This window comes from Cheilinus undulatus, linkage group 12, assembly GCF_018320785.1.
Source record: "Cheilinus undulatus linkage group 12, ASM1832078v1, whole genome shotgun sequence".
NCBI classification, from domain to species: Eukaryota; Metazoa; Chordata; class Actinopteri; order Labriformes; family Labridae; genus Cheilinus; species Cheilinus undulatus.
This window is the reverse complement of record NC_054876.1, coordinates 16,119,083-16,134,511: the sequence shown is the minus strand read 5'-3', so window position 1 is coordinate 16,134,511 and position 15,429 is coordinate 16,119,083. Positions and strand designations below refer to the sequence as shown.

The window sequence follows — 15,429 nt, the reverse complement described above, 5'->3', positions numbered from 1 at the left end:
CCTGATAGGTCAGTGCATGCTATCATTGTTTTGGTGATTTGGTTTCTCTTAACTTTCTTGTAATCTTTATTTGCTTTTGAATCCATTTGCCCAGACAATGACTAACCTTGAACTTATTCACTAACACAAGACCATAATTGCTTTTAAGGTGCTTATTCCTGAAACCACAAGCAGTTGTTGTTAATTCTCCAGATTGGTGCCAAGGCCTCTTAGTGAGCAAGTTAAGGAGGGCAGAGAGGTGTGGGAGCACAACACTGAGACAGCAAGGGAGAGGAGATAGGATAAGGGGGCCTCGATGAGTGCCTTGCATTAGCCTTGAACACAGAAAGATTGGAGGAGGCTCAGACACAACGTTGCCTTAGTGACGTGAAACTGAGATATGAAGGTTCAGAGTAAAACAGACAAGGATGAATCTTAGCTGAGCAGCCTCTCAAAGTACTGGCTCATTTTAGGTGACAAAGAATACTGAAAGCTCAAACAAAAGATTAAATCTAACTTAAATAAAAAAAATATATACAAGACAATACTATAAAAATAGGGATGCACTAACTGGACTGTAACACAGCCATCTGCCTCAGTTAATCAACCTTCTCCTCTGGTTTCACCACCTGGACGTAAACAAGCTCAGCGTATAGATAGCATCCCATCCAAGCAGAACATCTAGTAGCATTTTGAGCAAATAATTAATATAAAAATGTAGATTATGTCAGGATAAACCGGTATATTGGACCTGCAGGGCAGGTGGCAGAATTGGAAAAAGAACAAGACTGTCTGAACTCAAGTGAAAATACAGTTACTTTGGTTTAAATTTACTTATGCCTTTATGGGACAAGTAACCATATATGGTCAACTTCCTTTGTGACCTCCCTCCAACTCTCTGTGATACCGTAGAAAAAAATGATTTTTCTCAGCGAATCAGTGGTCAGTCAACATTACAGAAAGTGACATCACAGCATCTGACCAATCAGCAATGGCCCAACAAGTCACAAACTTCCTGTTTCCTCCAGAACTCTCAAAATGCAGTTTTACATTTCTTTTAGTCCCAAACAAAGACCCTAATATCATAAATAACCATGACAAAATGATGAAACTCACAATATAAAGGTGAATAGTAGTGCTACATGTCATGACAGGTTTTGTTTGCATAGGATTTCTAGCAATGCTGAAATTTCAGCATGAAAAGTGAAGGAACCATATTTGGGCATACATCATTTAGGGGTGTAAAATGTTGTTTATAGTAAGACATATTGCCAACTAATTTATCTACTATAAACATGCATAATTACAACTTTGCAAAGAACATGAACATTATAAAAAATGATGCATGTTTAGTTTATTAGTTCATGTTTTTAGTGAGAAATGTTTTTTGAAGTGTGACACCATGAGAGAGGGGGTCAATGTTGCAGACCACCCTGTCTGTATGTGACTATATCTGTGGTTCAGCATAAGTAATAGCTGCTCATGCTTCCTGTGCAAGAGCTTGTCAAAGTCATTCAAGTTGTCTGGGAGCCATTCCTCATCACTGCTACCACAATATGAAACTAGAATGGCTCTGAAAACGCAGACTTCCACCGTTAGCCCTATCTTCCAATAGTGAAGAGTCCTTTAAAAATGTTCCTGAATCCAGACGGTGATCCAGATCAGTCAATTACTCCCTCCCTAGTGGGGTAGAAACCCGGTGAAGCAAAGCATTGGCTTCGCCACGTGTGGAAGTCATGATGGAAGTGTTGCCTGCTGGTGCCAACAGATGCAATGACAGTCTCACCCATGGTTTCTTGAAAATTTTGAACTAGCTCCTCCCCTTAAAGAACTAAACATACTTAGTTATCTCAGCTTAACATGATCATTGCATTGCATCTTTCAGCTGAATAGTACAAGCAAAGGGGTGGAAGGAGGGATGCCGCAAGGGACATGAGCGAAGGGGTGTTAACCCAGAGTATGGGTTACTCTGATATGTTAACCCAGAAATATAATTAACTCAAGCAACCCAGAAATTGAAATTACCCTTTCAACCAGAAAATGGGTTAATTTCTGAAAATTAACACAGAAATGTAACCCAACCCCAGCAACTCATGAGTTGTGTTGATTAAATACTACAGGAGTTTTTAGTGTGTGATAATAGCTCTACATGGTGTAGTTAGATGTTGCCACAAGTTTGTAAAAAATTAAAGAGTGACCAAATGGTAAATTTTACTGATTGAATGGATGTGATTTTTTTGTCAGTTTTATGACCATATAACAACTTCATTATACTTAATGTGGTTTATATTAGTTTTTATTTTTTACTGGGCTTTATTTCTGCTAAAAATAATTTAGAAATTTAATATTTGTGATGTTTCTTACGTTTTCTGGTGGAATTATAAAATACATAAATGGCAGAAATAGTGAAATATGTGATTCTAGTCAGTTTTAGAACATTTTTTATACTTAAATGACATAAATCAATTGTTGTTTTTATTTTAAGTGTCATTACTAAGATTCACTTTGTAATTTAGTATTTGTGATTGTTATAGGTGTCCTGTTGGAGTTATCAGATGAAACCGGTGGTACAGTATTCTGAAGCCAGTTATGTCTTTCCTCCAAAAGAGGTTAAAATCTAAAGATAACCAAGACTCACCATGACTAGTAAAATGAGTATTTTGAATTTATATAACTGTTTAATGTGGAAGTAAATACCCATTAGAGACTGTATGTGTTTTTTTTTTTCATCAACATGTTTATATGCATACACTTCATAGATTTTTTTTTAACCATAAACAGGCAAACAAACATACATGGTCATTTCTTTGACCTTGATTTTCACCATAATAATGGCAAAAAAATGTGTAAGTGACAAAAGTAAAAAAGTATCAGGATGTAATATTTTGGGGCCTGAATTTTAAAGTATTTCAATGAGTGCCCTGTAAAGGGTTAAGTAGAAGTAAAGTCCTAAATCCAGTCAAGGAAAAGTAAAAAGTAGATCATTCAAAGCTTTCTCAGTGTACTGAGCACTGAGTCGCTACTTTTGGTTATCCATGGGGCATGTGCAATAGCAACAACTTCTCTAACACTAGAAAAGCACTTGTAGAGCACAGAACTCTGCCATTAGCCCTATCTCCCAATAGTACTGAATCCTTTCAAAAATTCCTGGATCCTGGATCACTCCCAAAATCTAATCAGTTCTTTCTTACGCCATTTCCAAAAAATTCATTAGAATCCATCCATAACTTTTTGAGTTATGTTGCAAACTAACTAACAAACCCTACGATCACATAACCTCCTTGGTGGAGGTAATTATGGATCAGTTGTTACATTATGAGTGTTTATTTAATTTTTTTCAGTTAAATAATGCGTGATCATTATATCATCAGCTCTTGTAAAATCGATTATTGTTCGACCCCCAAACCTTACCATTTATACAAATCACTTAAGCATAAGTACTTTTCTATTTATCTCTGTTTAATAAATGTTAATCTCGAATATGACACATATGTGATCAATGATGAAAGTTTCATGTCTGTTCGACTCTACAACCCTCTAAACGCAATTTCCTCTGGTAGTAACTTGTTTAGAGATTTCATTTTGTTCATTGAATTCCTCTCTCATTTTAATATCTTAGAAAAGTTTCACATGATTCAAAGATGATTTTGATGTTTAGAAAAATACATTGAGTTAGGAAAAATCTTGCCATGACAAAGAACTTTCCATTCAGCAGAGGCACACTCATTACGTCTTTTTTCAGACTGTAATGTGGTACTTCTGGTCTGAGTTGACCTAACATAATCTGCAACACTGGCAACTGTGTTTTGAATTAGCTCATGCATTTTAACTGAAGACGAGTCTGCCATTTCTAATCATAACAGCTATATAAAACACTCTAGATGAAAAGACATGAGAAAACTTTTATTCATTGCACTTTAATATTTTGCAGACAGATATACCAATAATTACAACATTACTGCCAAACAGGTTTACACATTTAAGAAATTTTTCCCTCTTTTTATCATTACACTCCGTACAGTTTAACGGTTACTTTGTCTTTCCTTACAGTTATAAGAGAAAAATTAAGTTTCACAGCCAACAACTACTAGCCAATTAGAAGCGGAGTAAAGCAGGTCATGCCTTCCAAAACGCAGCATACTACTGAACATGAGAGGATTTAGTACACTTGGTATGTCTGTGTATCCTCTACACTACAGTAAAGGGTAAGGTCATCAGACGCAAAACCCAATGTATTATAAACAACTTGGTCAATTCTGCCATGTGGTATTTAACTAAAAGACAGTAAGTTATTGAGGAAAGGCTGCATGATCCTTGGATATCAGGGACTCTCTTGAGTTCCCTCTCTTGAGCCTCCCAGCCTCAATTTTAAAGACCAGTGACCTTTGGTGTTGCTCAAATATGAGAGCGTTGTCGTCCAATTTTGGCTCACTTCAGTGCTGTCTGCTCCTTCAGTCAGGTACAGTAAAACTCAATCTGGAGCACCAAATAAAACCACAAGGTACCTTTTAAGTTATGAGTTACTTGTTTATCTGAAAACACAAGGCCAGTGAATACAGAAAGGATTCACTTTATTCAATTTTTCTGATGTCGCACCCTGATGCTGCAGTCGAAAAAAATCCTTTTTATTCTTCTCAAATCTACACTTACTGCCACATCATTACAAAGTGAAAACAGAACTTTTGAATTTTTTGCAAATTTACTAAAAACGAAAAACTGAAATATTACACTGACATGAGTATTTAGACCCTTTGCAGCTACACTTGATATTTAGTTCAGGTTCCTCTCATTTCTCTCAACCTTTACTGAGATGTTTCTAAACCTTGACTGGAGTCCACCTGTGGTCAATTAAATTGATTGGACTTGATTTGGAAAGGCACACACCTCTCTCTATAAAAGGCGTCATCTTGCAATGCATACCAGAGCAAAAGTCAAGCCTTGAGGTAAAAGGAACTGCCTGCAGAGCTCAGAGACAGGATCGTTGTAAGGCACAGATCTGGGGAAAGGCTACTAAAAAAAAAATCTATTGCACTGAAGGTTCCCAAGAGCACAGTGGACTCCATAATTCTCAGATGGAAGAAGTCTGGTACAACAAGGACTCTTACAAGAGCTGGACACCCGGCAAAACTGAACAATCACAGGAGAAGGACCTTAGTAAGAGAAGTGTAAAGGAACCTGATGGTCACTCTGACTGAGCTCCAGAGATCCCGTGTGAAGATGGGACAAAGTTCCATAAGGACAACCATCACTGCAGCCCACCTCTGATCTTTGTTTTATGGCAGAGTGGCGTGAACCTCTCCTCTGTGCAAAACACATGAAAGTCCACTTGGCTTTCACATGAAGTTTTTTGCAAACTCAAAGCAGGTGTAGAAACATTTCAGCAACATTCAAGAGAAATGGAAGGAACCCGAGCTAAATTTCAAGAGTTTTTGCAAAAGGGTCTGAATACTTATGTCAATGTGATATTTCACTTTTTTATTTTAATAAATTTGCCAAAAATTCTAAAATTCTGTTTTTACTCTGTCTAATGGGGTACTGCGTGTAAATTAATGAGAATTATTTTTTGGACTGTAGCATCAGGCTGCAATATAAGGAAATAGTGAAGAGGGTCTGATTACTCTCTGAATGCACTGTGCATGCAGGATATTGTGACTACCTAGCCTTACTCTCTTATCTTGCATGGATTTGGCTGATTTATCTTCTCAGCTCCAGAGTTAAAAGGTGGAGTCAAGACATGAGAAAAAACCTGAGTTATCCAGGTCTCTGCTTATTTCACTAATAGAAAGCATCTGACGCCTCCTTCTCTCCTCTTTTACTTCCAAGCCTCCAACTGTTTTTTGTTGCGTGTACTCAACCCCCACTACACAAATGCAAACATTATATTTATGACTAATCCAACGTATATTTTAATGACTGTTTTGTCTTAGATTACAGTAAATTAACCCAAGCCTGCCTTCTCTGTCACTTACTCTGAGCCAATGTGTGAAAATACTCATGCTTAACTGAACCAACTGAACGTGTCTCTTCATTTGCCATGAGGATCATCTCAGTTCACACAAAAGAAGACAGTTTGATCGTTCAAGTCCTAAACCATTTTCTCCACTTTCACCTCTCCACACCTCCTGTCTCTTTTCGGTACTGCCAAGAATGGCAAAAGAAAGAAAAAAAAAAGGTTTGGTATTTTCGTGGAGAGAATAAAAAAGGAATCCATCCAGCCCCAGCATTTAGGGGATGAGAGGTTAAGAGTTGGACTGTGTCTCACTACAAAAAAACATTCTTCGCAACGAAACTAGACAAACTGCAATACACTGAACCCATATGCACCAAAAGCAGATGGCCTCAATTTAGTCTTGATGCAAACTGATTTTTTTCACTTCGTTCTTTGTGTGAGAAAGCTCCAGATATACAACCTTTAACATAAATCATATCTGGTATTGTAAATGATTTATTTAAATATTTTTGATTTAGATAGGAATTATACTCACATTTACTCACATCCTTTAAATCCATGATATTTTACACATGCACATAATGTGTAGTTGCAGAAAAAACATACAAATTTATCAGACAATGTTACTGATACAAACAAATGAACAGGAGCGGTTTTAGTCATTTTTGAGGCTCCAGACTAACATCATGCCTTTCCCTATTTAGTTAAACTCAGACTCACATAATCTAAATATCTTTACATGTCTCTAGTCCAGGTGGAACACATTAAAATAAAACATGTATGCTCACTGTTGGTGCAATAAACATTTCATGGCTATAAATCATTGTTTCTCATATACTGCATGCCACTTTATCACACAGTCATCCACTAATTCATGCTTTCAGTTTGTGGGATCTACCTCATTATGAATTGTTTGACATTTTAAAACATTTTTAGGCATTTTGAGGAGATCAGACCTTACAAATGGGGCCCAGAGTCCCATATTTTGATGGCATTTTATTCACATTAACCCTTAATTTACATTTAAAACACACACCTAAATTTCTTAAGTTACATCTATTATATACAAAAGCAATACAGTTAAGATGATGATGCATACCTAAGTTTGGCATTATGACATTTGATGTTGTGGTAGTATTTTATTTTAGTCAGCCCTAATTTGTTACCTCCGCCAGGGAGGTTATGTGATTGGGAGGGTTTGTTTGTTAGTTTTTTAGCAACATAACTCAAAAACTTATGGACGGATTTTGATGAAATTTCAGGAAATGTCAGAAATGGCATAAGGAAGAACTGATTAGATTTTGCTTTACTATTGGGAGATAGGGCTAATGGCGGAGGTCTGTGCTCTCCGAGTGCTTTTCTAGTCTAGTTATTATATAGTGATGATTATCCAGCAGTTTCTCAAAGATAGGGTAGTAATTTACTAGCATTAATTTGGCATTTCACCAAGTAATCAATCAATCAATCAAGAACTTCATTTGTTCCCAATGAGGGCGATTCAGTTTACAAAATATGGGGAGCATAAGAAACATACGAGACACATAAATCACGTAAGAGTGCATAGAACATGCCAAAGCACAATTCAACATGTTTGAGCACATACTACATAAAACAAGAGACAAATAAAACCAAACAAGGAAATGGATTAATTAATCACATTAACAACTCAGTCCTATTACGGAAGTATTTGTCTAGTATAAGTGACTTAATTATCAAGTAATTCCTGATAATATTGTGGAGATTTCATGATAATTAACCCTAACCCTCTAACACTAACCCTTACCCTAAACCTAACCATCATTATACCGTAGTAATTCTCTGATAATTGGGTAGTATTTTACCTTAACTCTAACACTAACCTACACCAAAACCTAACCTCCATAATATTGTGACAGTTCTGTGGTATGTAGATAGTATTTTACCTTAAACCCTACCTTTATAATCATGTGGCAGTTCTCTGGTAATTAGGTAGTATTTTATCCTAAGCCTTACCCTTAAAGGGATACTTCAACATTTTGGCAAATTTGCCCATTGCCATAATTCCTACAGTCTTAGCAATAGGTTTGTTACCTTTAGATGCTGTGCCAACTCAATGGAGTCTTACAGTATTCTGGCTTTTCCTCATCAAACTCATCAAATACACAATCCAACAACTCCAAAATGCTCTCGTGGACAAGTTGTGACCTGAACATTCTACCCAATTATCATTAAATCTTACCAGGAATTACTTGATTATTAAAACACTAATACTAGGTAAATACTTCCTTAATATTACTGAATTATTTATTAATAAAAGCAGGTTATTACTCAGTAATTACCACCTTATTCTCGAGAAATTACTGGATAATAACAACTTATTACTGTATATCGACTAGGTTATTTGGCCCACTAAAATAAAGCGTTGAAGATATTTTTTCCTTATAGAAACTACAGCCAGCCCTAAATAGTGGGCTTTACTGCATGTTCATTGGCAGGTTATCATATGTTAATCTGAGAAATCAGAAGTAAACAACCACCTAACCAACTCTCAATTCTTGTTTTTATACTCCCTAGAAGATTTAGACCTGAAGTGATGCGCTGGCCGACAACCCTGAGTGAACCTTGTGAATATACCATCAAGCTAGTGACCAGACTGGCCTGTCTTATTATGTCCACTACAATACACTCTTGCTATCAGTGCAATATCCATCCCTTGGTTTTAAATCATAGTTCCCTATTTATTGAACATCATTTTACCACACAGTCATCAACACATTCATTGTTTCATTATGTCTTTAGGACTCTACGTCATAATGATTTGTTTGATGTGAAGACATTTTTAGGCTTTTTGTGGAGCTTGGCTTTGCTGTTGAAGCCCAGGGTCCTTTTCAGGGTCCTTTTATTGATTTTATAAATCAATCGTGGTCAATAAAAGTAAGCTTTTTGGGAAAAAATTACAAGAAAAACCTCTTTTTGTCAAAGTGAAAACAGATTTTTACAAAGTAATGCTGCCTGGGTTCTTCACCAGTCAAATCTTTATGAGAAAGCCACAAAACTCTGATTAAATATGGCCTTGAGTTCACCAAAAGGTGTGTGGGAGACTCTATGGACAAGTGGGAGAAAGTTCTTTGGTCTTTGGACCAAAATGGTGCTTTTTGGCCATCAGAGAGGACGATATGGTTTGCAGACACCAGACATTGCACATCACCACAAACACAACATCCCCACTGTGAAGCACAGTGGTGGCAGCATCATGATTTGGGGATGCTTCTCAATAGCCAGCCCTGGAAGGCTTGTAAAGGTAGAGGGTAAAATCAATGTTGCAAAATATGAGAAAATCCTGAAGGACAATCATATTCAGTCTGCAAGAGATCTACGGCTTGTGAGAAAGCTACAGAGGAATGGTTTAAAGACAACAAGGTGATTGTTCTTGAGTTGCAGAGTCAGAGCCCAGACCTCAATCCAAGACAGAATTTGTGAGCTTGAGCAGTTTTGCAAAGTAGAATGAAGTGGCAGTGTCCAGATATGCAAACCTAAATGAGACCTATCCACACAGACTCAAAGGTGCATCTACTAAATACTGACTTAAGAGGCTGATTACCATGCAATCCCTTATTTTACTTTTAAATTAATCAACATTACTTTGCATAACTTTTTGATAGTGCTGTGAATTGATTAAAAAAATTAATCAAGTTAATCGCATCACTATGCTGTGATTAATTAGTTTTAGTAATTTTTTGATTTTTAAACGTTCTTATTATCAAGTGTTTATTTTCATTATTTTAACTTTATGTACAGCACATTGAAAGTGCTTTTTAATAAAAAATGTTTCTATGATTATGAATATTATTATTATTATCATCTATAAATTAACATTTAAATCACTACCATTTACTTGTATTTTTGGTTGAGATAAATTAGTAAAAATATGTTTAACTGAAGAAATATTAAACACACTAGCATTTTTAAACTTATTTGTGGTTTGTAAATCAGACTGTCTTTATTCGCTGAGCAATAATATTTATAAACTGCAAACGAGCCCAGCAGACAAACACATCAGGTACAAATTAACTTCTGCTCTAAAGTGAATGATCAGGTGTGCTGTTACCCCGAGGTAGCTGAAGTTGCTGACTGATGTCCAGTGGTCTCTCGCCAGTGTAATAAATGTAGCTCCGGCCAGCTTCTCCACTTTAGTTACCTTTTTAGCTGTCATACAGTTCACGGATTCTTGTGACAGTAGTTCTCCTAGGTGTTCTGTGGTGCGGGTTATCCGAGGCGACCCGGATGATGTGTTGAAGCACCTTGTCGTCAACAATGTTGATGGTCTGCAGTTCCTGGCGACCCATTAGCGATCGCATTAGCTTAGATGTTGTCGTTTTGGGGACAAATTTGGGTCTGCTGGACTGCGCCAGTGTAACTAGTCCCATGTTGTTGTTAGTGTTGCTGCTAACATTAGTAAAGATGTTTTGCCCGGAGGTGGTTCTTTAGACTCGTTGTGCTTTGGAGTAAAGACAGTTCATCACCGCAGTATGTACACACGGTTTTTTTTTTTCATCCAGACTTCCATTAGGCAGCCTTTTAAATCTACATTTGCTGTGAAGCAGACCTGGGTCTGTCTCCTCACTCATCACTGCTGGCTGCGTTTGTCCCACCTTTAACCTTTTCCCCCCAGGGACATAAACATCCACGCAGGAGGACTACAGGAGGAAGCTGTGGTCAAACTTAGTCATATGATTAAATTGCATTATTATTTTTAACGTGTTAAGCTTTCCAGATTAATCACGAGCGTTAATGCATTTATATTAACAGGCCTACTTTTTGACATTAAAGGGTTTTTTGTCAAAAGTCCATACTGGCCATGATTGATTTATAAAATCAATAAAAGGGTAAAACATCCAAAGGGATGAATACTATTTGGGCATTGTTTTCCTCATATCTTACACACAGCTATAATGACTATCATAAGGGCTTTTGGCGCATGGAGCCCCAGGCAAAATGTATTTCATGGTGAAACTGCCTCATGTAACCAACGAAACGTTTTCTATTAAACTTAACTGACACTGAACATTTTTGCTTGAGACACCCCATCCTTTTCTAAAGACATGAATGGTTTTCTCTATTTGAACATTTTGTGACGATTAAGGTCAGTCAAGTCCAATGACGCCCTTCTCTGTGCACAATGCTGTTTGATTAATGCAGCAGTACTCTCACATTAGTTCAAGTTGTTCACGATGTGATGAGCATGCTGTGGCGCATTAGTGATATTATTCTGATTCTGCATTAGCCACTTGACAGTTGATCAGATAAATATAGATATGCTGTTTTAAGTAGTGTTTTTAAATCAGAGCTGCTTTAGGCTGTTTATTTGGATTTGTTTACCTCATTCTCTTGTATCATCACTTTTTGTGAGGTAACAACATTGTATAGCTTTCCTGGTAACTCCCACCATCAGTACAGTAAATTCTCCACTCTTATCACTGCTGAATTCCTTTCATGTACGCTCCCACTCGCCTAACTCTACAAAGACACATTAGTCAAAATTCAGGGGCAGCACGCTCCAACTCTTCTTTTTGCCTTTCTTTAAAAAGGTCGTAATTTAAAGGATGAATTCTTCACTTCTGTCTGTCTGAGTTGCAAAGTAAACAAGAATAGAGATGTTTTTATTGGCCCCAAAAGAGGGAAACTTCTTATAATGCAATCAAAGCAATCAGAAAAATTAAAAAAGCAAAAATGTTCTGCCCACAGGTCTGACAGCAGGCTGTAGCCAAAGATTGTATGGCAGGCCAATATTGTTTGGACTTTATTCATGAAATGTCCCATTCATTGGTCCTAAAGTCCCTGTCCTTCAAGTAGTATGCATGAGGATAGGGATGAGCTGCAGATTAATCTCTTACAAAACCACACAACATGTCAGATGGAACTAACTCAAATGCATCTGCCTGGATAATTTTATTAAGTGAAACTCAAATCTGGAGCAGAGGAACTTCAAAAGGTTTTTCCCTGGTTTAATTTAGCCACATTGTCCGCATTGTATAGAGAATCAACCCTTTTGAAACATGCTGCAGGATAAGCCCAAGGAAATCTGGAAATCCCACTTTCCCAAGGTCTTTATGCCTGTAGACATCCTGTCCCAGATGTCTAGAATGCAAAACCCCCATGACCCTGGTTTGACGTCAGGCTCTGATACAAAAAAACATCTCTCCGTTTGTCGGCTGCATCCTTAAGTTAGTCCTAAATATCAAAAAAAAAAAAAAATGAAAAATCCTCTGGAGAGATGAGAAATAAAGCAGATCATTGCTTAAGATTTTGAGGCTATTTTCTTTAACTTTCCTCCCAAATTCACACCAACAATGATTTTTATTTCTCCAACATAAATGCTTCTGGTTTAGGATTACACGCAAAAATTACTGCACTTCAAAAAGCTTCTGGTTTAGTCATTTCTTGTTCAGTATCAGACGTTTTTACAGGGTCCCAGTGTACTGATAGCTTTCAATTATTCACTAACTCAGTGAAATCACAGACAAGACAGTTGTGATATCAGCTGAACACGTTCCTCATGACTGACAGGACGGGATTTATAGTAAATGATTGATCAAGATTGAAGAATAAAAAATAGCGCCTCTTCTCTTGAATAAAGCTGTAGGATGTAGGTCAGCTACATCATGTACACTGTTTTTATATTCCTTCAATTTCAGATTACGTAGCTGCAAAAGTGGAACTCTCAATCCTGATGACTCGAGAAATTTTGGATTTTTGTTGGTAAATAACACCTCACATAAAAATACAACTACCAAGAATAAAGAGTCAACTATATCTGTGCTGTAATTCTTGTCTGTGTCTGACATCTTTCTCCAGAGTAAATCTGTGACTAATCCAATGAGCCCATAAATAAATTTCCCTTACAATCAATTTGACAGTCAAATCCACTCATAAGGAGGCAATCAGTTTTATTATTCTGGCAGCTGTAATCACTGATAGGATCCCTCTTTCTCTGTTAGTGGTCTGCAGGGCCTTACTTATAACATATTTTATGTTTGATAAAGGAGGTCTAGAAACAACACAGCACTTAAACTCGACTTAATGGGTTGAAATTCCAAATGACTTCATTAAAAATGAGAATCTGAAATAAACTAAGGGCTGTTCATGCAAATCAAGTGTGATTTATTGGGACTAAATCATTTTAATAAGGCATTTAAATCCTACTTTTGATATACTAAATGTCCCCAAGGTGATTATTATGAAAAGTTTGTGAATGTCCCTAAATGCACTCCCGTCTGCAGGAGACAATGTGTTGGGTTTTTTATGAGTTCAGTTTGGCATTTATGTGACGGATAAAAACAAGAGAACATTAAATGTTACTGCTTTTATCAAACAGACCTTAAAATGTGACAAATAAATAAACTGGGATGAATGTTGAAATAAAATTTTCCAGGGACTGAAGATCAGGTTTAATAATGATTAAGGTTTGCTTTTTCTACAAATCTTTTCATAACAGCGTTATGAAAAGATTTATGCTACAGTGTGCCAAAAACATCAAATTTGTGAGGGAGGAGGTACACCAGGGCAAAAACCACAGCTTCAGGGTCACATAAAGGTCAGGCTGAGGTAAGATTTAAGATCCAGGGGGGGACTAAACTGGTGCCAGTGTTTCATTTTTCTTTTATACAACAGAAGACTGAAAATTTAAAATAATCATTTTGCTCCATATTATTAATCTTCCTTCTATTGTTATCATTATTATTGTTTTTATATTATTATCATCATTATTATTATGATTATTCCAGTTATTAATATTAATATTATTGTTGTTGTTGTTGGCACAGGTACCTGTTGTCACTGTAGGCGACATCCAGCCACTCTCCCACCTCGCTCTTCACGTAGCTGGAGTTTGGATAGGGCGGCCTCAGCATCCCTCCCGGGTACCACTGCTCAGGACGCACCACGTTCCTCTCGTATGGATCACATATGAACGCAGTGTTGGCTCCAGTGCTTTCTGCAGCCATGCACTGCCTCGAACCCCAACCCTGAGAGTCGTACTTATCACTAAAGGTGTAATTACCTCTCCAAAACGCCCCTGTAAGTTGACTTTCCTCTGATTTGATTTTGATGCCGAATTGCTCCGGATTATAACCAGCAAACTTGTTTCCCATGGCATCCCCGAAGTCACGCGCTTCATCGGGGGGCTTGTAGAGGCGGCACGGCCTCTCAGTGGGCATCTGTGCCAAGTTGGCAGGCGCGGATTGGGCGTAAGGGCAAATGGCAGCAGGCGCGGCGTCCAGGTTATCAACCACCTCTGAAGTTGTTTCGTCGGCGCTGCTCTGTCTGAAGTTCGGGTCGTCCGCACACGTCCGCGTGGAGGTGAGATGTTGCAGGCGCGAGGCAGTCTCCGAAGTTTTGAACATTTCCACCAGTTGCTTCTGTCCGTGCTGAGCTAACTCATCTCGCGCAGTCTGAGCGCGCGGACAGCTCAGCGGCACGGCTCCAACTCCGAACAAATACTCTCCGTGTATGTGGTCGTTCCCAGCGCACGAGGGGAGAGCAGCGTCCATGTCGCTCGTGTCCGTGGACTCCATGGTGAGCCCAAGCGACACGGACACAGCTCTGCACAGCTCTCTGGCTGTTTCTGAGATTGTGGCGCAGGCAGAAAAAGAGCGGCTGTCGCCCACTCGGCAGTCAGCGTTCAAGAACTCATCCTGAGGAGGAGCAGCTGTTTGACAGCAGGGTTTTTCCATGGCACAAACTAGCGGATTAACGTGTCTGGATCCGTACGTGTTTTGGTCTGCATTGTCCGATTGGTTCAGCCAGCCGGCGCCGTTTCCTGTTGAGTTTTTAGCGAAATGGACCCCACTTTCCTCAGCTTTTTGAGCCATGCTGGGAGCGCGCGAACTGCCTCCTGTTGTTATTTTCTCCCTCCCTAACCAAACTCTGTGACAAGACAACTGCCGGTCAGTTTGGCTCATTTCCCAGACTGTGTTTACTTGGCCACAAGGTCTCAAACTTTGCAGGAGAGAAGTCTGTGTAGGTATCAGGGAATGTTTCTGCTCGATCCTACTCTCACGCACTGGAAACGTTTTAGTGAAAGGTCCTAGGAAATCTGCAGGAGTCACAAACTCCTCCTAAACGAAGATCTTCAGCCAGAGGCTCCACTGAGAAAAATCAGGAAAGGAGAAAAATCAGGAAAGGACTTAGTGTCAGTTAAAACTCCAGCACTCCCCCATTAAATAAGAAAAAACGGAGCACTGAATTATTTATCTCTGAAAGTTGACATTTACAAATTTTTAGAGGAAGAAACATGCGAATTCCCATTTATTGTTGACGTGCAATGTCTGCAGGCAAACCACTAATTTATGTAACAAGGGTTTTTCGTTGTTTTATGTTTCATCAAACTCAATTTTACAGACTCTTCTAGTCAGCTTGCCTTTTTTGGCACAAACCTTTTTTATCCAACCAACAGGTGTTTGCCTCTGCAAGGCGAACTGATAATATATTTGTAAAGTTAATCATTTTCCATACTTATTCCC

At 38.1% G+C, this 15,429-nt stretch overlaps 1 protein-coding gene across 1 annotated transcript in view; it reads right to left on the bottom strand.

Annotated features, from left to right (window-relative positions):
• Positions 1-15,033, bottom strand: part of ar (androgen receptor) — a 64,688-nt gene extending 49,655 nt beyond the window's left edge. The window contains exon 1 of the mRNA XM_041801056.1: positions 13,736-15,033. Within this exon, the coding sequence (XP_041656990.1) occupies positions 13,736-14,868 (1,133 nt within the window). The 5' untranslated portion in view covers positions 14,869-15,033. The remainder of the gene's footprint in view (positions 1-13,735) is intronic.
• Positions 15,034-15,429: the final 396 nt, after the last annotated feature.